The following is a 24,549-nucleotide window of genomic DNA, read 5'->3' as shown; positions in this document are numbered from 1 at the left end:
GCTATCAACATCTTCACGTCCTTGATTTCTTCGTTCCGATCTAATCCAATCTCTGAAACATACTAAAACTTCCAAAGAATTGCTTTCCAATGAGTGACGGGTGTCTCCAAGTTATTGTCTTGCTTGGCTAAATTCACTCTCCGATGCAACAGTTGAAATTGGCACATTCAGCACGTCCCGAGCCATTGCGAAAAGAAAAGGAAATTGCTTTCCGTTCTCATGCCACCATCCCAACGGTGAAAATTCCTTTGTGCGAGGCTCTTTTTTGCTTCTGCAAGTAGAATTGAAGTTCATCAATGTTCCTGCAACTTGTTTGAGTGTTAGAAAATGTAGAAAAAAATATTAAAACTATCATCAAAGCCTTCTTCATCATTCACAGTAGCAGAAGTGCTACATTGCATAGTAGGATTAACATTGCCTACAGTACGAGCAACATCATCAATTACATTTGCATAATAATTATATAATTTCTGTAAATAATCATTTAGGTTGTTCATAGAAACATATAAATTTGGGGTTTCAGTTTCTCCAATCTCCATATAAGTATATAAAACATTCATTAATTGGTGACAATCAGACATCTTAATAGAAGGATTTAAAACAGCACCAATTAAGTAAATCGGAGGAATTGGAAAGAAATATTTTTTGAATTTTGCTTGCATTTTTTCCACAACATCCTTATATTTTTCTTTCTTCTTAAATTCAAAGAGTAGAAAAGAAATTTCAGCTATATGTACTAAAGCCATAGTAACAGTAGGGTAATATGCTCCAGAAAACTCAACAGTAGCTGTATAAAATTTATGTAAAAATTTAACAACATCATTAATGGCCTCCCAAGTAGTAGTTGTTAACATACGGTTTGGATCAGTACAATGCGCATTAGCAACTTCAGTTATTGGGAATCTATATTTGTAGCAACATTTTAAAAATATATATGTATAGTTCCATCTAGTAATAATTTCGTCTGGCATGAATCTGGGTTGAAGGTTATACTGGACACACTTATTCTTAAATTCCTTAATTCTAGATTGTCTATTATTTCCTTGAATAACACCAACTGCTCTTCCAACATGAGTAATCTCAGTTGAAAATAAATCAAGGCCACTTTTAACAATTAAAATTATAAACATAACATGCACACCTAACATGAAAAATTTCGTCAAATGGTGGTTGCAAATGCAGTTTTAATATTGAAATTGCGGCATTATTGTTAGAAGCATTATCAAAAGACATACACAATACTTTTTTCTTAAGATTATAAATTTCAACAACTTTGCAAATAGTAGTACTTATAAACACAGCAGTATGACTCTGATCTTCATCATATTTAAAAGCGATAATACGTTTTTGCATACAATAATTATCATCTATCAAATGACATGTAATTGTCAAATAATCATTTCCATTAACAGCATGGCCAATATTAGAAGTTAGAGAAACTCTACAAGGAAGGTGGCTAAACAAATAACGTATGTATGTTTGATATTATCCATGAAGTCTAAAGATATCAGATCTACAAGTACTTCTAGGGATACCTTTAAATAGAGGATTTTAAATCCTTTGGATATACATAATAAGATATAATGAAGAAGCAAAAGAAAAAGGTAGACAACCAAAAACAATCATTTTTGCTAACTACTCACGATCCTTCATTTTATTATATTTCATAAGTCCTCCAGTAGTAGGGTTTAGAGTTGCTTGATTTCCATCTCCATCAGAGCCTCATTCTATAGGATGCTCAATTCTCATATGTCTACTAAGTGTCCCAGTCCCCTAATTGTCCTCTAGCCTTATGTTTAAAATCATCATTACAAAGTCTACATTTAACTCTATCAGTACCTTCTATTTCGTTAAAAAAATTTCAAACCTTACTTCTTTTTCTCCGATTAGTAGTCGGGGCCACAGGTGGTCTACTACTAGCACCACGATCACCACCCCTGCTACCAGCTCCAACACTACTAGGTGTAAGTGGCATCTCATCTTCCAATTCTAATTCATTATCTTCTATACTGAAATCTTCCTGTAATTGTTCATAATCTATATTATTATCAGGTAATGTTTCAGAAATATGTGTAGAGTCGTTTAAATTACTACTAGATGCTGAAGTACTACCTCTTTTTTTTATTTTCCCGATTAGTAGCCTTATTTCAAACTCTTTTTGCAGTATTAAACATATTGTGAAAATTTAACTACTAGCAAAAATTAAATATGCAAATAAAATAGTAAATAAGAGAAAGAGTTGGAGGGAGTGCACCGAATTCGGCAATAAATTGAACACTTGATGATTTCCCAACTCTAATGTTACCACGAAGAAACGTCAATTGTTCAAACTTCAAACTTCAAATAATAAATAATACGATAAATTAAATTCCAAAAAAAATGAGAGCCAAATATTGGATTGCACTTTAGGTGAAGAATGAGAGAATGATAATTGACAATATGAGTTTGAGAAATGAGAGATGAGTGAAGAAATGAAGAAGGGGGGTGTATTTATAATTTTTTAAAGGGCTAAATTAGTAATTATAAAAAGTGTTAAATTTAAAAAATTGGCCCAAAAAAGGGCTAAATGTGCAAAACAGCCGTTGGGCAACGGCCTTGGCCCATCAGATCGTTGCCAACGGTCAGAAAGTCAGAAACTTTAAGAAAAAAAAATTTGAAAGTAGCCGTTAAACCGGTATGGGCCGGGCCGGTTAACCGTTTCTACAGTGAATCGCGTTGACCGGGTTTGGCCGGTCCGGTTAACCGGTTGCACGAAGGTGAACGGACCAACCCCCCTTACCCCATTAACCCAGCCCACCCGGGCCCCTTTGTACTGGTCCGGGCCGGTCCGAAAACGGGTTGACCCGGCCCGTTAGACACCCTTAGGTACAAATTTAAAAAGTATAAGTTCTTGAAATAAATAAGTTTAATGATATTTAGATAGGTCGATAAAGAAAAAAGTCTTGCCATACAAAATTCTCAAACATATAATGCAAACACTAATAGGATAAATTCTAAATAAATTATTAATACTAAAATATAAATCCAAACAACACATATATTTAAATCGATTTTGATCAACCCATAGTTTCTTCCTTCACGTCTTAAAAGAATTCCATAATCAATTAGAATATGAAGAATATAGTCCATCATTGGTTTATCAAAATTTTAGTAGAATTAATAAGATAACCTTAACTACTTTTTTCTAGCATAATAATTATACAATCGTTATTCACAAAGGGCTCTAACTTTGGTTTATCTTTAAGATTGTCACCTATCTCTTAATCAAACTTTAAAGAAAAGATTATATCTCCGTATTCAAATTTCTGGCCTTTGACCAAATTTATCTTTCTATAGCATCTCTTTTTTCTTACCATTAAATATCCTCCCAAGTATTTCTTTATATCAAAGTTTCAAAAAATATATCCTTTTAAAAAAATACAAATTCTCTTTTGTGTTTTAGGTTATTAACTAATATTACAATAAATTTTATAATTATTAGCGCTAATGATAGTAACATCTAAAACGAGATTTATATATTGTATATATTTACAAAGCAAAAAGCATAGATCCTCAGAACCTAAAATATCGTTGAAAATAGAATGAGTATCGGCTCGTATTATCAATTTTAGTAACAATTAGTTTTTATTTATAGTAAACTTTTTTTATTTTAAGTATTCTTGTTCATCATTATATCCAAACTCATTTTTTCATTTGAATTGATAATATAGTAATTTTGATTGGGTTTATTATTCGAAACATGAGATAATATACCTTAAAATTCTCATTCTTTAATTCAAAAAAATATTGCTAAAATAGGGTGCAACTTAGTTCATTTATATTTAATATTTATGATTGTTATTAAATCTTGACAAATAAGGAATTAAAATTAATGGAGAAACACTAAATTCACTACAATGAATTTTGATGTAATGTTTTTTTAACAAACTTAGTTTTTAATTGTTTGTTTAATGTTTCATTTTAGTTATCTTTCACATTATTCCAAAAATATTAAATTTTTTATATTGACGGATTACATGTTTACATATGTATTACCATGAAAAATACTATATATCCTATCTAATTTAGCATGTTAGAAATTAACGAGGATAAAAATGACATATATACTTTACGTCAAAATAATAAGAAAGGTATAATAGTGGTTTCATAATTTTTGTTAGCAGTTTATATCAAACCAAATAGTTTAGCTTTAGTGGTTTAAAATTAAATTGAGAATGCAGTTAATTATAACTATGTTAAAGTAGTATGTATATGAAAGACAAATATCTTTTCAATTATTTGGTATAAACACTAGGAGCAATTAAATTTTTACCCATTTAGCGTAGCCAAGCAACCTTGAGTTTGAATCCGGACAATAAACTTTTAAGTTTTTCGAAATAAATTTATATATTTGGAAACTACATAAAAATAGAGTATTATAACTCACAATAAATTAAATCCAAAAGGTACCACATAAATTGGGATGGGAAGGAATCGGTAGTACTATAAATAACTAAACCACATGCAAACAAGTCAGGATGGCCGAGTGGTCTAAGGCGCCAGACTCAAGTTCTGGTCCTCGTGAGAGGGCGTGGGTTCAAATCCCACTTCTGACAATTTTGATGCACCTTTTCTTTTATTTTCCGTATCAACTGTGACTATTGGATAGCTAGGGTTGAGTAAATTGGTTGTAAAAGATACAATCACAGTGCTTTCTAAAACTAACCCACAGTTATAGGCGTTAGGTCTGTAAAAATCTAAAAAATTGCTTGATGATTTAAGATCTGTGATTCATCTCTATTTCTTCTCTCTTTTCCTATCTAAGTAAAAAGTTGGATGGCAAAGTAAGTTCTCCAATTAACTAAAGAACTAGTAATCGTAGCCGCGCGATGCGCGGTCAATATTAAAAAAATATTAATTAAATTATAATCGGGCTTGTTTGATCCTATTAGACCGTATTACTTTAATAAATTTCAATTGTCATCTTATTTGTCAATATGATATACCCAACCCTCACCGATGTTTGAGTAGTTAATTTCTTTGTTAATTTACATTAAATAACTTTTTTGTTATTAACTAATTATTCCATGTGGCTTTTTTCTAGGCTACCACTTGGATTAATGTGGTGCCTCTTTGGCTTTTAATAATATATAGATAGATTATTAGCATATTACTTGTTTAATATTTTTGTCTGCTATTCTTTTGTAATATAATAGAAGATATATATTTTATTACTCTTGAAAATATATATTTTTTATTTTAAATTTTATTATATTTTTCTCAATAATATTATTTGAATTTTAATGAATAGATATACTTTTTATTTCAAAATATAAAAAAGAAAATGATTTCAAAAATGAAATAAAGAAATTAACTAACCTAAACCAACCCTCACCCATGTTTTAGTAGTTAATTTAGGTAGTTAATTTCTTTGTTAATTTTGAATAGATAATTTCTTTGTTGTAACTAATTATTCCATAAGGTTTTTTTCTAGGCTACCACTTGGCATAAGGAGAGGGCTTTATCCTCTCCTTTTAATAATATATAAAAATATATAGAATATAGAATATTAGAAAGAAACTACTCCACAATTTGAATCAAAAGATTTTTATTGCTTTATTTTTGTTTTTTTATTTTAAAATAATTATAAAACTCCAACTTGAAACTGCTCCCCAATTTGAAATTGTAATTTTTTATTTTAAAACTCCAACTTGAAACTACTCCCTGATTTGAATGAGTAGTTTTTCTTCTTCTTTTTTCGTTTTTTTATTATAGTTAATTTTTTTTTATTTTAAAATAATTTTAAAACTACAACTTGAAACTACTCCCACCCAATTTGAATGGGTAGTTATTTTTTATATATTTATTTTTCGTTTTTTTAATTATATTTAATTATAAGATATTTATATTTATTAATCCAAATAAAGTAACCAATTAATATATATATATATATATATGGTAGTTTTTATTTTATTTTACTATTTTCGTTTTTTATATGTATATATAAATAGATTTTTCGTTTTTTTTAATTTAAAATAATTTTAAAACTCCAATTTGAAACTACTCCCCAATTTGAATTGGTAATTCATTATTTTTTTTAATTTTGTTTTTTATTTTAAAATTATTTTAAAACTCCAACTTGAAACTACTTCTCGATTTGAATGAGCAATTTTTCTTCTCTTTTTTTCGTTTTTTTTATAGGTTAATTTTTTTTTTTATTTTAAAATAATTTAAAAACTCAAACTCTAAACTACTCCCACCCAATTTGAATGAGTAGTTATTTTTTATATATTTATTTTTTATTATATTTAATTATAAGATATCTATATTTATTAATCCAAATAAAGTAACCAATTAATATATATATGGTAGTTTTTTTATTGTATTTTATTATTTTCTTTTTTGATATGTATTTAAATTCAAAAATAAGTAACCAACAACTAATTATAAACTAAATAACTAATTAGTAACCAATTATGCCATGTGGCATTTTATTAGGCTGCCACTTGGCTTAAGGAGAGGGCTTTTTCCTCTCCTTTTAATAATATATAGATAGTAACAAAAATAAGGGAGTCGGTATATAAAACATTTCCTATTGACATAGGATCTGAATAAAGGGGTATGATATAGACATATCTTAATACAAGTATCAATGGCTTGCTTCTGCTGCTGGAACCCGATAACATTTCATTACGTGACAAAAATTTTAGTAAAAAAGCCACTTAGGTGGACTTAATGAACCAACTAAAATTAGAAACCCGATACACTGCCTTCCTTTTTACATTAATAGAAGAGCTATTTTCATTTGCAAGACAATTCTTTTGTATAGAGTTTTAATCCCGTGATATTCTTTTAATTTTAATCTTTTATTCTTTACTATTTGTCGGCCCCGAATTCCATATTTTTTTTCTTGAGTTGAGAATCTATCGAAAATATACTTTTTAATTTTTGGGTACATATTACTACCTCAAACTTCACTTATGAAATTATACGAGTTTATTGTTGTGGTTGCCGTTCAACCCCATATTTCTTTTCCCAAAAAGTGCTGAGACAGAGAAAGTTGATGAACCAATTATGTTAGGTAACATGACAAATAATAGTGCGTCAGCAAATTCATGTTTTACAAATTTGTGGACCCAAATCTTACACTTTTGGGTTCACAAAATTTTGAATTCACAATATGCCTCATACAACTAGTCTTAATCGTGTGAGACACAAAATAAAATTTTGTGCTGTTGCACAAATATGTCGTACAACTTTAGTGACCACCTTCGTAGAGTAACCCATATTGAATTGATTTCTACCGTCCGATCTACTGACGTGGCGTAACATGACACGTTAAAAAGAGCAGATCGGCGCCAATAGTGAGGGTGGCAGTTTCAGAATCACGTGTCTGTAGCGGAAAGTGATCAGCTTTTAATTCCTCTCACCAAAAACCCTTCTTCACTCCTTCCCCATCACTACCATTCCTTCTGTATGAAGGTACCAAAAAGAAAATTTTACTCCTACTGCAATATTCTGTTAATCCCTATTTTCTGATTCCAGGATATATGTTCTGTTAATCGAACTATTTTTCAGAGATTTAGGGTTTCACTAACTACCTTCTGTGAAAGGAGGATAAATATGTCTTTTACCTCGGAGTTGTATGCTCAAATGGGTCGCAGGAAAAGGAGTAAGAGGCATTTCGCATTAAGAGGTACTTAGCCCTTACTTTTCTTGTTTAATTTTTAATATGTATTCTTTGTTTCTTTTGTTTTGTGATAATTTTGTGGGTTTTGTTTCATACCCCTTTTTCTTGAAATTGCAGAATGTAACAAAAAGTTGGAACTTTTTATGCACCTGTTTTATGGTTGGTAGATCTTGTTATCTGGTTGGGCTGTTACAACTGAAGTAGTTAATTGGGGCATCAAGGTAGTAGCTTTATAGTTTTGACAATCTGGGTGGTTTTTGGTTAGATGTAGTTTGGAGGACTGCTTATGAATTAGAGGTAGCTTAATTACTTAAATTTTTGCATGGAGAACTTGGGTAAGAAGAGAAAGGGAGTAGATATTTCAGTTACTTGTCAAAAAGATGTGAGTCCATTCACAGTATTCAGGTCACATTTATCACTTGAGGATTACTCTCGAAGGAAAAAGAAATCTAGGGAAATTGTGGTTGAAGATGCTAACTGTTGTAGGAAGAGTGTAATCACAGGAGTAGTCACTGCCCCGCCTTGTGGGAGTGCACGTTCACGCTCACCTGGACGAGGTCTTAAAAGGAAAATAGGTTGCCTTGATTCAGCCACGCGATTGGGGAGGAAAAAGAAGATTGAGCAGGATTATGAGATGGGAGAAGTTATTGGGAAAGGGAAATTTGGGTCTGTACTATTATGTCGTAGGAAGTTGAGTGGAGAAAAGCATGCTTGCAAGACTCTGCGTAAGGGGGAAGAGATCATTCACCGTGAAGTGGAGATAATGCAGCATCTCTCTGGGCATCCAGGTGTTGTGACGCTGAAGGCCGTGTATGAGGATGCTGAATCCTTTTATCTTGTTATGGAACTTTGCTCAGGAGGAAGGTTGCTTGACCAAATGGCTAGGGTGGGGCGATATCCTGAGCAACAAGCTGCTAATGTGATCAAAGATCTCATGCTGGTTATCAGATACTGCCATGAGATGGGTGTTGTGCACAGGGACGTTAAGCCCGAAAATGTCCTCCTTACAACCTCTGGACAAGTTAAGGTTTCAGACTTTGGGCTAGCGATGAGAATTTCAGATGGTAATTCAAGATGATCTCTTTTCTTTGAATTTGATTTGCTGGAGTGCTAGTGTTCATTTTGTTCTGCAAATTCATAGATCTATTTTGGCACCTATATTTTTTTATCAGTATTTGGCATCTATAATATTTACATTTAAGCAGTCAGCAGGTGGACAAAGCTGCATATATGTAGAAATATTTAATATCATCGTACAAATTATACAAGGTCAATTTTATAAAATCATAGCACTAGAAAGAAACTGCATGCAAGCTTGTGAAGTTATGATCTTCTCCGGAATGGTATGATGATGGGTTTTCGCATATAAGTCTCAAGTGCTGTCACGTAGGAATTCGCTTTGTTAATGTTGTCTCTTGTGGGCCCATCTCAAGATATCTCTGTTTAAGTCATTTTAGTTTTTCTTGGAGGAATCTTTGCTCCAAACTGGGTGAAGGGGGATATGCATGTGTGTGTGTTTCCCTTCGTTCTTGCTCGAGCTGAATGATGAATAATTATCATGAAATTAGTGGGAGATTGGGAATCAGCTGAAACACTCGAAGATGCACATTAGGGGATTTGAAGATATATGTTCACACTTCACACACACATATACATATATGAATGTCTATATACTCAGCTGTTTCGTCTCTTCAGCAATGAGATATCTGATATAAACAATTGTTTATTGTGCTTGTAGGTCAGAGCTTGACTGGTGTGGTCGGAACTCCAGCTTATGTTGCTCCTGAGGTTCTGCTTGGTGATTACAATGAGAAAGTGGACATATGGAGTGCCGGTGTCCTTCTGCATGCACTTTTGATGGGCTTGCTTCCATTTCAAGGTGATTCCTTGGAATCTCTATTCAGCGCAATTAAGGAGGAGAATCTTGATTTCAATGGTGGAGCCTGGGAATCTGTGTCACACCCTGCTTGTGATTTGCTTTCTCATATGATGACAAGGGATGTTTCAGCAAGGTACAGTGCAGATGAAGTACTAAGTGAGTAACCTTCAGATCTCGTCCATTTCTTAGCTGTTGCTTTGATGCCTGTTCACTTTATATCTTATATTCTTTTGTCGGGTAATTTTTTTTTTAATGAAATGTACTCAAAGAGGACTAGACAGAATTAAGTGGTTTGGATCCACTTTGGGAGCATTAATTAGCAGCATGTATGTTTGCCTTACAAATAGAATACGAAAGATGAGTTATTGATCATCTATATCTCTGGTGTACCATCCTACTCTTTGAAAAGACGGTGCTGAGATGATTGAAGAATTGTCAATTAAGCCCACAAGGGAAACACAAGGACAATTCATATGGATGTTTGTGTCATGTAACTTGTAGTATCAGAGCAATCATATACATACAAATGTTTGTACTTCCTATATCTCAATAATTTTCTTAATGTGGGCAGACCTACTTCCATAGTCTATTGAACGAGGAGGGGGACAGGAGCATTATCCTAGGTGATTTAGAACTCTCCGGGAGTCGTTGTGACGTTGGGTATTGTAGGCGGATTATAGTTGATGAAGTTGAGGGAGCTATGCGTAAGATGAGCAAGGGAAAAGCGACCGGGCTAGATGAAATCCCGGTGGAGTTTTGGAAGAGTGCGGGCAAGGCAGGCTTGGAGTGGCTCACTAGGTTATTTAATGTCATTTTTAGAACGAATAATGCCCGAAGAGTGGAGGTGGAGCACGATGGTTCCTGTATACAAGAACAAGGGTGATATCCAAAATTGCAATAACTATCGGGGTATCAAGCTGCTTAGCCATACTATGAAAGTCTGGGAGAGAGTGGTAGAGCTAAGGGTGAGGGGGAGTGTGTCTATTTCCGAGAACCAGTTTGGGTTTATGCCGGGGCGTTCGACTACACAAGTCATCCACCTTGTTAGGAGATTGATGGAGCAGTATAGGGAGAGAAGAAGGACTTGCATATGGTGTTTATCGATGAGACTCAATTTCTTCGGCTCTTAAAGTACCTTCTAAGACTGAATATTCTAGTGGTGGTTACTACAGTGCCATATACTTTAAGTTAGCTGGTATTTTAGTTGCATGGTGTGACTGTGATGATATGAATCACGCATTCATTTCCAGATGATACGAGTGGAAGAAATTGATGTGATATTGGGACAAAGGAACGATGGAGATTTGATAACTTGCATGTAATGTTTTAAGTTTTCTTTAACACTTTTTCTTCAGAATGTAATGTATGTGATGTCTTCTACTACACTTTTTCTTCAGAAATTACTCCATTTGCTGCCCCCATCCTAAGCCTTAACCCACCCCGGGGTGCATGGGAGGGCGAGGATTCCGTGTTTAAGCATCAAAAACACTATAGAATCTACAAAATCTATGAATTTTCAGCTGAAGACAACTTGCTCCATCTCAAGAAAATTGGAACTAATTCAGCTTTAGATAGGCCTATTAATTTTGTTCCCGGTCAACAAGCTATAAGCAATGCTGACAGAATTGTATGTGCCGAAGACTCAATTTTGGCTAATTAAAGCTCCTTTTCATCAACAAAGCCTCTACAATTTCGTAAATACAGAAAACTGCTTGCTCAAACACATCTCAGAACTTGTTTTGAAAGAAAAAAATCTTACAGAATTGCGCCGTACTCTAAAAGTATTTTTTTCAGTCAATGAGCTTCAGAAAAGGTACTAGATAGGAGTTCCCCTGGTGTCGATAGAACAGTTATCTGTATTTAGGTGTAGATTCCTGTTGATAGATCTAATTTAGTGGGTAAAACAGTTTCACTTTGACATTCTTGCTCTGAAATGTTACCTGACAAGGCCTGTTAGAACTTTGGTGTAAAAACATGAGTGAGTTGAATGTTAGTTGAATTTGCTAGATCTTTCAGACATTGATTGTCCTATCCCTGTCTGGGAAAATTGAATCCATCAGGTGGATAGGTGGATTGCCTGCTGATTGCCAAGTTAAGTGGGCTTTTTTTGGGGTGGGGTGGGGCTGGGTGGGGGGACGCTAGTAAACAGAATGCAATTCATCTTTTCATTATGGTATCTTTGTTTTCCAAAGATGACAGCATCTCATCAAAATCTTGACAGGCAAAATTTGTAAATGTCTGGATCTCACGCTTGTCTGTTTGCACTGCTTTATGATGTCTGGCTCTAAATTTCTGATACAATTTTTCTTTTTGTGCAGGGCATCCATGGATTTTATTTTACACAGAACCCACATTGAAGAACCATGTAAAACCAATCAAAAGCAAGCTGACTGCTACTATTAGGATAGAACGGGAGAGAAGAAACTTAGCTTTTAGCTCTCTCAGTGATGACTTTGGTTCAACTTTAACATCTGGTAGTTTGTCCCAGATGCCTGAAGGTGAAGACTCTGGTTTTATTGATGCTCTCACAGTGGCCGTTTCACACATGAACATTTCAGAGCCAAAGAGAAGTAGAATATGCAGCCCAGCCAGAACAATTGATCAAGAATGTCCTCCTAACATACCAGCTAACCACCTCTGTACAGCATTTTGACGGGTATGACCTTCAGCAGCATGTACTGTTCCCCTTGCAAAGGTATCAAACTTTGGCGGAGCACAGCATGTTGCATCAACTATTGATGAATTGACTTCCCAACTGCATGAAGTGGTAACTGGCAACTGATTTCATTTTACCTTTGGCTATGGAATAAATTATCACTACGTAATAAAAAGATTTCTATGTCAGATAATACTGGACTAGTTTGGAGTTGCTTTTGGCTTGTGAATTCTTAACATTTCTAACTTGTCAGTTGAAGAGTGTGTGTGTGAGTGATGTAAATAAGGTGTGTTTTCTGAGTCCTTTCTCTAAGCCTGCTGTAAAAAAGTTTCAAGGGTCATAGAGATGATGCATTTGGAATCAATCTTGTTAAACAGCATCAGAGTTATAAGCTGAGTAATTTAATTTGAGTGACTAGCTCAGCCTTCTTTGACTTTGAAAATTTGGTACTACTTTTTTGGAACTTTTAACTCAGAGAATGTTCAGGATCTAGAGAGGGGAACAAAAAGGAGACTGTTAAGCGTATAGCTTTTGTTATTGTCTATTTTGTCTTTGATATTGTGTTGAAAGATAGGATTAAAAACAATATATTGTAGTAGTATTTTATTATTAGCCATTTTTCAGCTATGGAAGAGAATATTGAATGTTAGAAATTCTATCATTATCATCTGTAACTAAGTACTAATTAATGGGCTTCTAACTCGTGCATAAGATATCTTGTCACACCACTCTCCAGCAAACTCTTTGTAGATTTGCAGCCTCAATAAGTTCATATAGTTTGGCGTGGCCCTACTCTCACCATTATTCATTCCCCCCATATCATTTTCTTTTTGCTACAATTTATTTTCTCCATCAGTTGAATATTAAGGTTTCTTTTTTTTTTTATATAGAAAAAAAGATAAAAGGAATTTGGTCGAAAAATAAGGGTGGCACTCCATTATTAGTCTCATAAAAAAGGAATTTCTCCATCAGTATGAATTTATGAAACAATGATGAACATACCACATGCTTGAGAATGGCTAGAGATATGATAACCACATACTGTTATTATCTTATTAATAATTGTAAATTCGTCAACTTAATCAGACTAAAATAATATAATGCGGCTGCGTTCTCACTCTGACAACTTTATATTGTATGCATTTATATGAATGATATATCTATATATTATATGAATATTTCAATTATGAATGAATCTTAATTCTCAGCTTTCTTGAACAAATAAAGATAAGACTTTTTAGTTAAATAATTTAAGATATTTTTAACTCCTGATTTGATCATCTCGCTTATCCATCAGATCATGAGGCTTTTGATGTATATATAAGAAAAGACCACCTTTGATCCCACCAAGCTTATCTCGGTCATTTTCAGAGAAGAAGACTATTAATTATTGGAGACCATTCTTAAATCTTAATTAAGGAATAATCCAATAATCAAGACCATTACCAAATCAATTTGGATGTCTTCTCTTCGATCCCTTATTAACTATATTACTAAAAAAATTACTGAAACTTCCCATTTTTTTTTTGTCCTAACTATTAAAAGAAGTGGGGAATTATGATCAATTTGCAGCTCTCATTTTCTGGAATACGTAATATCAATCCATTAATCTTTAGGATAGGTAAACGACTAAGAAAAGTAGCTTTAAACGAATACTATATTGGGTATAGGTTATAATTAAAAAATCTGCAGTGAAATAAAGAGACATGGGTCATGAATATGACAATGGCCCCCTTAGAGAAATCTCACTTTCATATAAATGTAGATGATTCCAAAATGGCTTATATACTTCTCTATTGTTACAGCCATTACAACCACAATTCTTGAAACGTTTGGGACCCACAACTTTTGTTATGCACCATTCATCAGGAGTGTACAACATCCATTTAGCACTTGAGCTATTAATTTTCAGCAGCAAAGGAGCTTGTCTCTTGGTCAAAATATCTGTAGATTAACTTTTTACTAAACAATATAAAACACATAGGGACATTTTATTTCTTTCCTAGTTTTTTCTTTGGGGGGAGGGGGTGGGGGGCAAATAAAGAATCTAATATGAACTTGTATACGAGATCTGAAGCTCCAAAACATGGGCGACCAGTCACGGTGCACAAAGTATTTCACGTTCACGTATGGACGGGGAAGAACCGCATCCCATAGGGGTGTAATGTAGACAGCTTACCTTAATACAAGCATTAGTAGCCGCTTCCACATTCTGAAATTATAGACCTATATTCAAAATTTCATTTATAAATTATAGACCTATATTCAAATTTTCATTTATATTATATATTGCAATTATTCCACGAGAGAGTACTCTGTCTTCATTGGAGGAACCAAGTCGTCTATAATGCATTGAAGATATGATTGAACTCAAAGCTTTTGAATATTAACTACCTTATAAATAATCCATAAGTATAGTTTGCTAAGGAAGGAAGTTACTTTTAAAAATTAGTAAACTTTGCCAGTTGAGTAACTTGAACTAGTTGAGAATGAATATAAATTAGACATTAGCGAGAAGTTTTATTTTGTGTCTCATACAACTGACACTAGTTGTATGAGGTTTCTTTTTGTCTCACAAATTTGTGGACCCCAATCTTACACTTCTGGGTCCACAGAAATGTGAGACAAAAAAATTGTCTCATACAACTAGTGTCAGTTGTTTGAGACACAAAATAAAATTTTCCGACATTAGCTATGAAACTTAAATTGTTATTCTGTAAATTAATTATTTCAGCTTCTCCAAGTTGGTGTAAGTACTTGTACAAAATCTTTCTTTTTCCGATGATATTGGATAAGTATTAGCCAAAATAAATACTTGTAATACTTACTAATTGTAACTTGGTGACATTAATTATCTATGAAAACTATAAACTGAAAAGGTCAAAACCAATCTACAGAAAAGTCATATTGAGAGAATGAGAGTCATTGGAGGCGATAGAGTGAAATTCAAGGTTAGTGCATTTAAAAGAAACGGAGCCGGTATATAAAAAAAGTGCAACCCGCAACCCGCCCCGCCCCGCTAAAATTCTAAAAAGATTTTATTCAACCCGCCCTGCACCGGCCCCATCCCGCAATTGTGTTCCCCGCACCCGCCCCACATAGGCTTAAACTTGCCCCTCCCTGCACCCGCACCACTTCATTGCCATACCTAATAAAAATCTTCTTAGAGACAGATCCAAAATTTTTAAATTAGTATGTAAGAAGTATCATTATGTATCCATTACTCGTATGTAGGGTGGCAAACGGTGGGTCAGGTCGAAAATGAGTAATGAAAAAACAGACAAACTATCCGACCCGATCCATATTTAATACGGATAAAAACGGGTTAACCGGCGGATAATATGGATATCCATATGATCCATGACTTCTTGAATATAATCACTTTTGGAAGAATTCCTAGTCTCCCAAACTTGAGGAACTCCCAATTTGAGGCTTTACAAATGTAAAAGTTAAACTCATTAGTTATCCATTTTCTAAATGGATAATATGGTTCTTATCCATATTTGACCCATTTTTAAAAATTCATTATCCCAACTCATTTTTTAGTGGATAATATAGGTGGATAATACATTTTGTATACATTTTAAGTCAGTAATGGCATGCATGGGAATGACACTTTTCACCACTTCTCTAGAAGAGTCCAAGCCTAGACCTAACTATATCTTGATATAAATGTCCATTCAAAAGAAGAGAACAAGAAAATGAAAGGAAGAAATGAGAGTTACCAGATATTAATATATTACCCTAAATTATTTACAGTTGATCTGAAAGGAAAATGGTGGTCCATACTCCTTCATTAGAGAATAAATTTGATGTCTACATTTGTAAAAGACTTCCACCCACTCCATTAAAAAAAAAACTTCATTAGTCCTTCTCTCATGAGAAAGAATGTTTTGGACATTCCAACTAGTCTACACAAAGTTTTAATAAGACTTAAAAGTTGGGAGAGCTTAAAATAGCTTTACCTCAAAAAATAACAAACATATGAAGATTAACCTCTCTTTTTTTTTTTTCCATTCAAGACTCACACCTACTGAGAAATTTTAATATTTCAATGATTGGAAAAGGGAATTAGCACTGAATTAATCCACACACAAAAAAAAAACACAATGGTACCAGTACTACACAGCCTGTAGGAGACCTTGGAAAATTCTTGAGAAGCCGACAAATATGAGATAATTCCAAGCATTCCCATGTGGGATTTTTCCTTTTTACTCATCAGTCCAGCTTCTCTACTTGTTCTGCTCTTTTCTTGCTCTGCTTCCCCCTCTCAACTTACTCTCACTTTCTTGATAAAATTCTCTGCTGTGAATTTTGTTTCTAGTCCTTAATTACAGCTTCTCACCATGTGGGAATCAGAAACTGAGTCTGTTAGTGGAAGAGATTATGGCAATGGAGTTCTCAGTGCTAGCAAGCATGGAGTTAAGACTGATAGTTTTGAACAAAAAGGACAGTCTTGGTATGTACTGACAAACTTGTTTGCTTTGAAATTATTCAATGATATGATGACTTGTGTTTTTCTCAATGTCATTATTTTGGAGTGGCTGAATTTATTATTTCAGAATAAATGACTAAAATGGTCAATGATTTATATATATTCTTGATATAGGTATGTAGCAACTGATATCCCAAGTGACCTTTTAGTTCAAATTGAAGATGTTAGCTTCCATTTACACAAGGTAAGTACCATAAATTCAAAACACTTAAATTTCTCTCTTATATATTTAACTTGTGGGAATTAAAGTGGCTAACTAGTTCCTCTTTGTTTATATCCCAACTCCTAAATATCATAAAAGTATCCTTTGCTTTCTAGAAGTGGAAAAATGAACAGAATGATATATGAATCAAGGGATGCAGAATTGAGCAAGATAAGTTTAGATGAATTACCAGGTGGACCTGAGGCATTTGAGCTAGCAGCAAAGTTCTGTTATGGTATTGCTATTGATCTATGTGCAACCAATATTTCTGGCCTAAGATGTGCAGCTGAGTATCTTGAAATGACTGAGGATTTGGAAGAAGGAAACCTTATATTCAAGACTGAAGCTTTTCTCAGCTATGTGGTTTTATCTTCATGGAGAGACTCTATATTGGTGCTAAAGAGTTGTGAAAAGTTATCACCATGGGCAGAAAACCTCCAAATTGTTCGAAGATGCAGCGAGTCCATCGCGTGGAAAGCTTGTGCTAATCCAAAAGGAATAAAATGGCAGTACACAGGAAAGCCTCCAAAAGTTTCCAGCCCAAATTGGAACCAAATGAAGGATTCCAGCCCAAGTAGAAACCAGCAAATAGTACCACCTGATTGGTGGTTTGAAGATGTTTCAATTCTCAGGATTGATCACTTTGTGAGAGTGATTACCGCGATTAAGGTAAAGGGCATGAAACATGAACTGATAGGTGCTGCTATTATGCAGTATGCAGCTAAGTGGCTGCCAGGTTTGATCAACGAAGGATCCGGATTGGCGGATGATGGCAGCAACATCAGTAATAGCATAAATGGCACTAGCAGTGGTAGTTGGAGAGGCGGCCTCCATATGATAGTAGCGGGAATTGGAGATGAAGTACCGAGTGTCCAGGCCAAAGATCAAAGGATGATTGTTGAAAGCCTAATTAGCATAATACCACAACACAAGGACAGTGTTTCGTGTAGCTTCCTTCTTCGACTATTGAGGATGGCAAACATGCTGAAAGTAGCTCCAGCTTTAATAACAGAATTGGAGAAACGCGTAGGAATGCAATTTGAGCAGGCTACATTGGCTGATCTTCTCATACCATCTTATAATAAAAGTGAAACCATGTATGACATCGATCTTGTGCAGAGGCTTTTGGAACATTTCATAGTTCAAGAGCAGACAGAAAGTTCAAGTCCTACTAGATATCCATTCTCCGATAAACATATGCACGATGGAATTCAAAGGGGTACAAATCTAAATGCCAAGATGAGAGTGGCGAGGCTCGTAGATAGTTACCTAACAGAAGTATCCAGAGACAGAAATCTTTCTTTGACAAAATTCCAGGTCTTGGCAGAGGCTTTGCCAGATTCAGCAAGAACATGTGATGATGGACTTTATCGAGCAATTGATTCCTATCTTAAGGTACTTTGATCCAATCCATTCAAGTTTATTGTTGTGCAAATCATTTACATTCTTGAACCATTCATTGCTGATTAATCATGAATATAGTTCTCTTTTCTGCTCTAATTTAATGTTTCAAACATCAACATTAGCTTGCTTATATATCTTACTAATAGTTAAAGAAAACTACAGTTATACATAATCCTTTCTCAAGTAAAAGTGACTATGATTCAGAATTCTGAAATGCTATATATGCTAAATATCTAACAATCAGTTAGAAGTAAATCATCTGCAAATACCACGCCTTCGCAATTATGTTGTCTGCATCTCTAGAATTCCAGCCCAACATGCTTCTCTTTTTATCAGAAAGCTCATTGATATACAACACGTGCGACAGGCCCATCCTACGCTCTCAGAACACGAAAGAAAGAGGCTGTGCAGGGTGATGGATTGCCAGAAACTCTCTATGGATGCTTGCATGCACGCTGCTCAGAACGAAAGGCTCCCTCTACGAGTGGTGGTGCAAGTTCTCTTCTCTGAGCAGGTGAAAATAAGCAATGCAATGGCTAATATCTCTCTCAAAGATCCAGGAGAATCTCATTATCAACCTCTGGTATCTAACCGTAAGTCATTGCTCGAAGCAACGCCACAATCATTTCAAGACGGATGGACAGCAGCCAACAAGGACATCAACACTCTTAAGTTTGAACTAGAGACAGTGAAGACTAAGTACCGAGAACTCCAAAACGATATGGATAACTTACAGAGACAGTTTGATAAGATTGCAAAACCAAAACAAGCCTCAGCATGGACTGCAGGGTGGAAAAAGTTAAGCAAGCTCACAAAAACGACGAATATAGAAACACATGACTTCAGCGGTCAGGTCCCAAATGCTGAACAGACCACAAAGACACCTAGAAGGTGGAGAAATTCCATTTCTTGAGAAGTAAAAGGCTATGAGATAGAAGACTAGCAGTTATCTGTGTTCCCTTCTATTCAAAATTATCATTCTTCTGCTATTACAAGAGTAGTTAAAACATTCATTTTTATCATAGATAGAAATTATGTGAGATAATAGCACAAATTATTATAGATTCTCTAGTTCACTGGTGACTGCTTTCTCAGTTATGATTGTACCATCTTAAGTATGATATGCATTTGAAGGTGCAGTTAGCTTACTATTATTTCCTGTGACTATCAGTAAAGAATTACATGAACATACAGACTACCTTGACTAATCATAATACAGAACTAAGGTAGTATTCGTTTTAAGACGAAAAAGGAGAAAAGATCAAGAAATAGACCACTTTAAGCAATTGCAACAACGACGCAACTTGATTTGGTTACTGCAAAAGGTGCTCCTACAGTTAGAAATTCTAGTGAACTGAAATGGCAAATCAGACGCATAACATATATAGCTTTCCTCATCCGTTCATGTCAGAACAAAAAGATAACAAGGTGACATAACATGTCGAGTAGATACTTTAAAACTTCCAAGAAAATGAAATCATGAGATAATGGATCAAAACATAAAAGGTCTAATAATTCAACTCAATAGATTTAGCATCCTATTATCACTTTGATTGACACAGTAAACTTGAGCCAAAGTAAAGGAGATATTCGGTCCGCTGATGCTAGTATGACCTATGCTGCAAGCAACTCCTTCTTATGCTGCAACCAGTTCTTGTTAGGAAAACTACTTACTTTAACTATGAATATACTGCAATGAGTTCAACTTTTGTGGTTTCCTTCATTTTTATTTCAAGATTTTCTACAGCAAAATGTGTTTATCAGCATTAGGGATTGTTTTTATGCACTGAATTTAGGATAAATATCAGCAGAACTTGAATTTCAGAAGTAGTTACTTGATTAAAAATTGCTACTTCTAGTTGCAATATTTAATCTAATAAATGGAGTAGTAATGTAATCAGAAATAAAGAATTATCAATCAACTTAAATTTGAAATGACAGAATTGTATGATAAAGAAAGTAGCAAACACAAAGTACAAGATACTATCAATTAAAAGGCCTTGTAATAGCAATATTTAAGGTTATGTCAAGTCTTAAACTGCCTAGCCAAGTTACAAGCTAAAGCTAACAGCAGAATCAATGCTTTCAAGAGTTCTCTCTCTATATATATAACATGTTCATTCTTAATTTCTCTTTTAATCTTTAGAGACCAAAGACTACAAGATGAGTACATCTTGTTGGATGTGTCTGTCCAGTGTCCAGTACGTAGTTGAAGTTTAGACAGATGTGAAAGCCTGGTGAATAATAGAATTAATTAAGGAATTGACTCCTCCACTGTTCTATGTACAAAATGCATGTCACATGAAAAACATTAGGGGATAAAACTTGGGAACCGACTCTCTCCATGACATTCACTAGGTAACAAACAAGGTGGTTCATTGACAGGTGATTAGTATATATGTTGTACTCGAGGGCGGATTTAGGGGGCTTCGCCGGAAAATTACACTGTACATATAAAGCAAATCCCGGTTTCTACCTCTATATATTATATTTTGAATCCCTTTAAGAGAGCCCAAAAGCATAACTCTGTGGTCAAGGGAGTTCAAAATCTTTGTTAAGTTGCTGGTTCAACTTCCAGTGGCCACAATATTTTTTTAATTATTCAACTTTTTTTTTAAAACCCCTTTAGCGAAAATCCTGCCTCCGTCACTGATTGTACTCCTTAATAATTTCCAACGATGATACTCATTAAATGATTCTCTTTTGTCCTGAACATATACCTACCACTTTTTGAAAGTTTAAATACCTTAATAATCATCATGAGATATATGAAGTTTCACTTTAATTACGTAAAGGCACATAAATGGTTTATAAGATCTTGGACTATTCATCTATTACATATGGAGTTCAGACTTTTTCACAAACATGGACCCAAAAGACTAGCACAAATCAATAGGAACTAACTCTAGACCTAAAAACACGACCTAAATAAATCAATGGAACTGACTCGAATCAATCGATGGGAACTAAATCACACTTTCTTACCAACAGACCACGTTCCAAGAGTTTTACTATTCTCGTAAGGATACACGTGGAGAAATTTTCAACACTACGATATAATAATGTTTGGCCAAGCTTCTTTTGAAGCAAAAGCACTTCTTTTTTTTTATCAAAAGTTATTTATTTTTTAAAATTAAGGTGTTTGGCCAAGCTTTTGAAAAGGAAAAAAAGTGTTTTTGAGGAAAAGCAGAAGCAGTTTTGGAGAAGCAGAAAAAAGTAGCTTCTCTCCAAAAGCACTTTTCTGAAAAACACTTTTGAGAAAAATACACTTATAAGTAATTTTTTAAAGCTTGGCCAAACACTAATTGCTGCTCAGAAGTGCTTTCTAAATTAATTAGCCAAACACAAACCGCTTCTCACCAAAAGTACTTTTGAGAAAAACACTTTTGAAAAAAAGTACTTCTCAAAATAAGCTGATTTTTGCAGCTTGACCAAACGGGCTATTAATCTCTTATAGAATGAACGACATTGTAGAATATTATGGAAGTATACAAAAGGCCAAGAATAGATGATATTCTGACACAAGAATTGTTATACCTAAGTATATAAGTAAATTTTTTCCCCTTAGGTAGGTGTTAATTTGCGCTGAATTAACCTAATTACATATGAATTATAACATGCAAGAACAATCAGCAATGTATCTTTGATTTCATTGAAGAAGAAAAGAGAGAGAAAGATGAGCTCTTAGTTGTTCTTCATTTTTGTTATACACAGTAATAACCGACTAAGTCATTTTATTGACTTAGTTGGTTATTAACTTCAACTAATCATCAAATGACACCCTTAAGTTTCACTATTTCCACATTGGTCCTAACTACTAATTAACAGATAATTTCACACTCCCCCTCAAACTGGAGGGTGGAAAACATTGAACAATCCCAGCTTGGATGTTAAAACCCTGTGTTGCTCAGCTCCTAACCCTTTAGTCATCACATCTGCGAGCTGTTCCTTAGTGGAAATGTATTGAGGTTTAATCAACCCTTCTTTGATCTTTTCTCTCACAAAGTGGCAATCAATTTCTATGTGTTTTGTCCTCTCATGGTAGACTGGATTGGCTGCAATTTGCATAGCTGCCTTGCTGTCACAGTGCAACACCACTGGCTCTTTTATAGTCAATCCTAGCTCTTTCAACAAGCCTACTAGCCAAACCAACTCTGAAGTTACTGATGCCATACTTCTATATTCTGCCTCAGCAGCACTCCTGCTTACAGTTGGCTGCTTCTTTGATTTCCATGAGATCAGTGATTCTCCTAGTTTAATCACATAACCAGTCACTGATTTTCTTGTATTTGGACAAGCTGCCCAATCTGCATCACAATAAGTTGTGATTTCTTCTACTGCTCCTTTCTTCAATAACAACCCCATTCCTGGTGATCCTTTTATGTATCTAACCACTCTCAATGCAGCATCCAAATGTGATTGCTTTGGATTCTGCATGAACTGGCTCAAAACCTGAACAACAAAACAAATATCTGGTCTTGTAATAGTGAGGTAGATCAGTTTGCCTATTAATTTCTGATAGCTTACAATGTCCTGTAGCTCTTCATCACCTTTAACTCCTGCATGCTTGTCATACTCAACAGTTGTCAACTTGATGTTTTGTTCCAAAGGAGAACTAGCTGGTCTTGCACCACTCATTCCCACCTTTGAGATCAATTGAAGTGCATACTTCCTTTGGTTCAGCACAATTCCCTTATCTGATCTCATGAGTTCAATTCCCAGGAAGTATCTTAGTTCACCTAGAGCTTTTAACTTGAAATATTTGTGTAGGGTTGTCTTTGCCTCCTCCACCAGTGCATTGTTGCTCCCAGTAATCAGTAAGTCATCTACATATACAAGGATGATTACCAAGTCTGCACCTGTCCTTTTTGTAAATAGGGAATGATCATAGGCACTTTGTGAGTATCCTTAATCGATCAATGCATCAGTTAATTTGATATTCCATTGCCTTAATGTCTGTTTGAGGCCATAAAGGGACTTGAGTAGCCTGCAGACCTTAGACTCCCCCTTCTTATGAAATCCCTGAGGTAATGCCATGTACACCNGCCCACCTGGAGAACAAGGGAGGTACAATTCCAATTTTAGCTTTTAATATTTGATAACATGTTGTACCCAGTCACCAAACTGGGGCAAAAATTTTCTTTGTTTGTTTTGCTGCAGTCAGGAGCCCACCTGGAAAACAAGGGAATGCTTTTCAAGTTCAGCAATCAGGAGCCCACCTGGAGAACAAGGGAATACTTTTCAGGCGTCAGCAATCAGGAGCCCGCCTGGAGAACAGAGGCATACATTTCAAGTTTCAGCAGTCAGGAGCCTGCCTGGAGAACAGAGGTACTACAATTCAAGTTTTAGTTTTCAAATTCTTATTAATATCTGGTAATATGATGCCCAGTCACCAAACTGGGGCAAGAGATTTTCTTTGTTTTTGTCTATTTTGTTGAAGTCAGGAGCCCGCCTGGAGAACAGAGGCATACGTTTCAAGTTTCAAAAGTCAGGAGCCCACCTGGAGAATAGAGGAATAGATTCCAAATTTCAGCAGTCAAGCATCGCTCGGAGAAATGGCAAAACATGTCATATCACAATTCAAGGCAACAACAAAAGAGTTTCATCGGGAGAATACAAGTTCACAAGGCAACAAGAAACACAGGAACAATTTGAAGATATAGATAGGACCTTTTGTAATCCATAGGGCATAGATTAGTCTAGCTTCTTTTTATTTTAACTCGGTATAATAAGGGGGTTCAGTATGCAGTAGCAGCAGCAGCAACAACAGTGAAACCACAGCTCCATGGTAGTCCCAGCTACCAGACCTTCCCGAACTACACTGACCTGATTCCTTTTTAGCCAAGGATATGTAGGCAACCTCAGAAGCATGGTGCAGTCAAACTTCTCAAAAATGCTTCACACGGAGTTTCAAACGGGCAAAAATCGCTCGTATTTGCTCACTTATCTTTGCACGAAAACTCTCCGTGTTTCCGAGCAAAGAGGGGCAGCTGTGAGCACGTGATTTTTGCCCTATATGAATTACTCCCACACATTCAAAACAAAATAATGTCTTTCATTGTTTGCAATTTTGTGGATTTTTGTGGCATTTTCTGTCAATTGTTTGCATTTGTCTGTGCATGTTTATTTTGCTTAATCAATAAAAAATACAAAAATACTTGGCATTTGCATTTAGGGGTTAATTTAGCATTTTAAGAATTAATTAGTAATTAGGTTATTCAATAAAAAGGAAAATCACAAAAAT

General features: G+C 34.7%; 2 protein-coding genes and 1 non-coding gene across 4 annotated transcripts; all 3 read left to right on the top strand.

Annotated features, from left to right (window-relative positions):
- Nucleotides 1-4,511: 4,511 nt before the first annotated feature.
- TRNAL-CAA lies at nt 4,512-4,595 on the top strand. Its single transcript has one exon. It is a non-coding gene; the product is annotated as a tRNA-Leu (tRNA).
- Nucleotides 4,596-7,354: 2,759 nt separating this feature from the next.
- On the top strand, nt 7,355-12,790 carry LOC109206075 (serine/threonine-protein kinase PEPKR2-like). 2 transcript variants are annotated; one of them, XM_019368842.1, is made up of 4 exons: nt 7,355-7,675; nt 7,787-8,733; nt 9,408-9,704; nt 11,867-12,790. In XM_019368842.1, exons 2-4 carry the CDS (start codon nt 7,992-7,994, stop codon nt 12,199-12,201), a joined length of 1,374 nt encoding a protein of 457 aa, XP_019224387.1. In that variant the 5' UTR covers nt 7,355-7,675; nt 7,787-7,991; the 3' UTR covers nt 12,202-12,790. The 2 variants fall into 2 exon arrangements, with proteins under 2 accessions (XP_019224387.1, XP_019224388.1); XM_019368843.1 differs by having other exon boundaries at nt 9,408-9,681; nt 11,867-12,185.
- A 3,330-nt stretch (nt 12,791-16,120) lies between these two features.
- LOC109206073 (root phototropism protein 3-like) lies at nt 16,121-19,453 on the top strand. Its single transcript, XM_019368841.1, has 4 exons — nt 16,121-16,663; nt 16,814-16,883; nt 17,001-18,296; nt 18,673-19,453. The coding sequence occupies exons 1-4, from the start codon at nt 16,551-16,553 to the stop codon at nt 19,216-19,218; spliced, it is 2,025 nt and encodes a 674-aa protein (XP_019224386.1). The 5' UTR covers nt 16,121-16,550; the 3' UTR covers nt 19,219-19,453.
- Nucleotides 19,454-24,549: the final 5,096 nt, after the last annotated feature.

The sequence above is a fragment of the Nicotiana attenuata genome, unplaced genomic scaffold (genome assembly GCF_001879085.1).
Source record: "Nicotiana attenuata strain UT unplaced genomic scaffold, NIATTr2, whole genome shotgun sequence".
Lineage (NCBI taxonomy): Eukaryota > Viridiplantae > Streptophyta > Magnoliopsida > Solanales > Solanaceae > Nicotiana > Nicotiana attenuata.
Note: the sequence above shows the minus strand (reverse complement) of the source record. Positions and strands in the feature narration are given on the sequence as shown.

What these genes read in the sequence shown, in the direction of transcription:
- LOC109206075 (XM_019368842.1), top strand. Translation starts at nt 7,992, where the DNA reads ATGGAGAACTTGGGTAAGAAGAGAAAGGGAGTAGATATTTCAGTTACT. An exon ending in AGCGATGAGAATTTCAGATG is followed by an intron (nt 8,734 to 9,407) that starts GTAATTCAAGAT and finishes TTGTGCTTGTAG; the next exon opens with GTCAGAGCTTGACTGGTGTG. An exon ending in CAGTGCAGATGAAGTACTAA is followed by an intron (nt 9,705 to 11,866) that starts GTGAGTAACCTT and finishes CTTTTTGTGCAG; the next exon opens with GGCATCCATGGATTTTATTT.
- LOC109206073 (XM_019368841.1), top strand. Translation starts at nt 16,551, where the DNA reads ATGTGGGAATCAGAAACTGAGTCTGTTAGTGGAAGAGATTATGGCAAT. An exon ending in GAACAAAAAGGACAGTCTTG is followed by an intron (nt 16,664 to 16,813) that starts GTATGTACTGAC and finishes TTCTTGATATAG; the next exon opens with GTATGTAGCAACTGATATCC. An exon ending in CAATTGATTCCTATCTTAAG is followed by an intron (nt 18,297 to 18,672) that starts GTACTTTGATCC and finishes CACGTGCGACAG; the next exon opens with GCCCATCCTACGCTCTCAGA.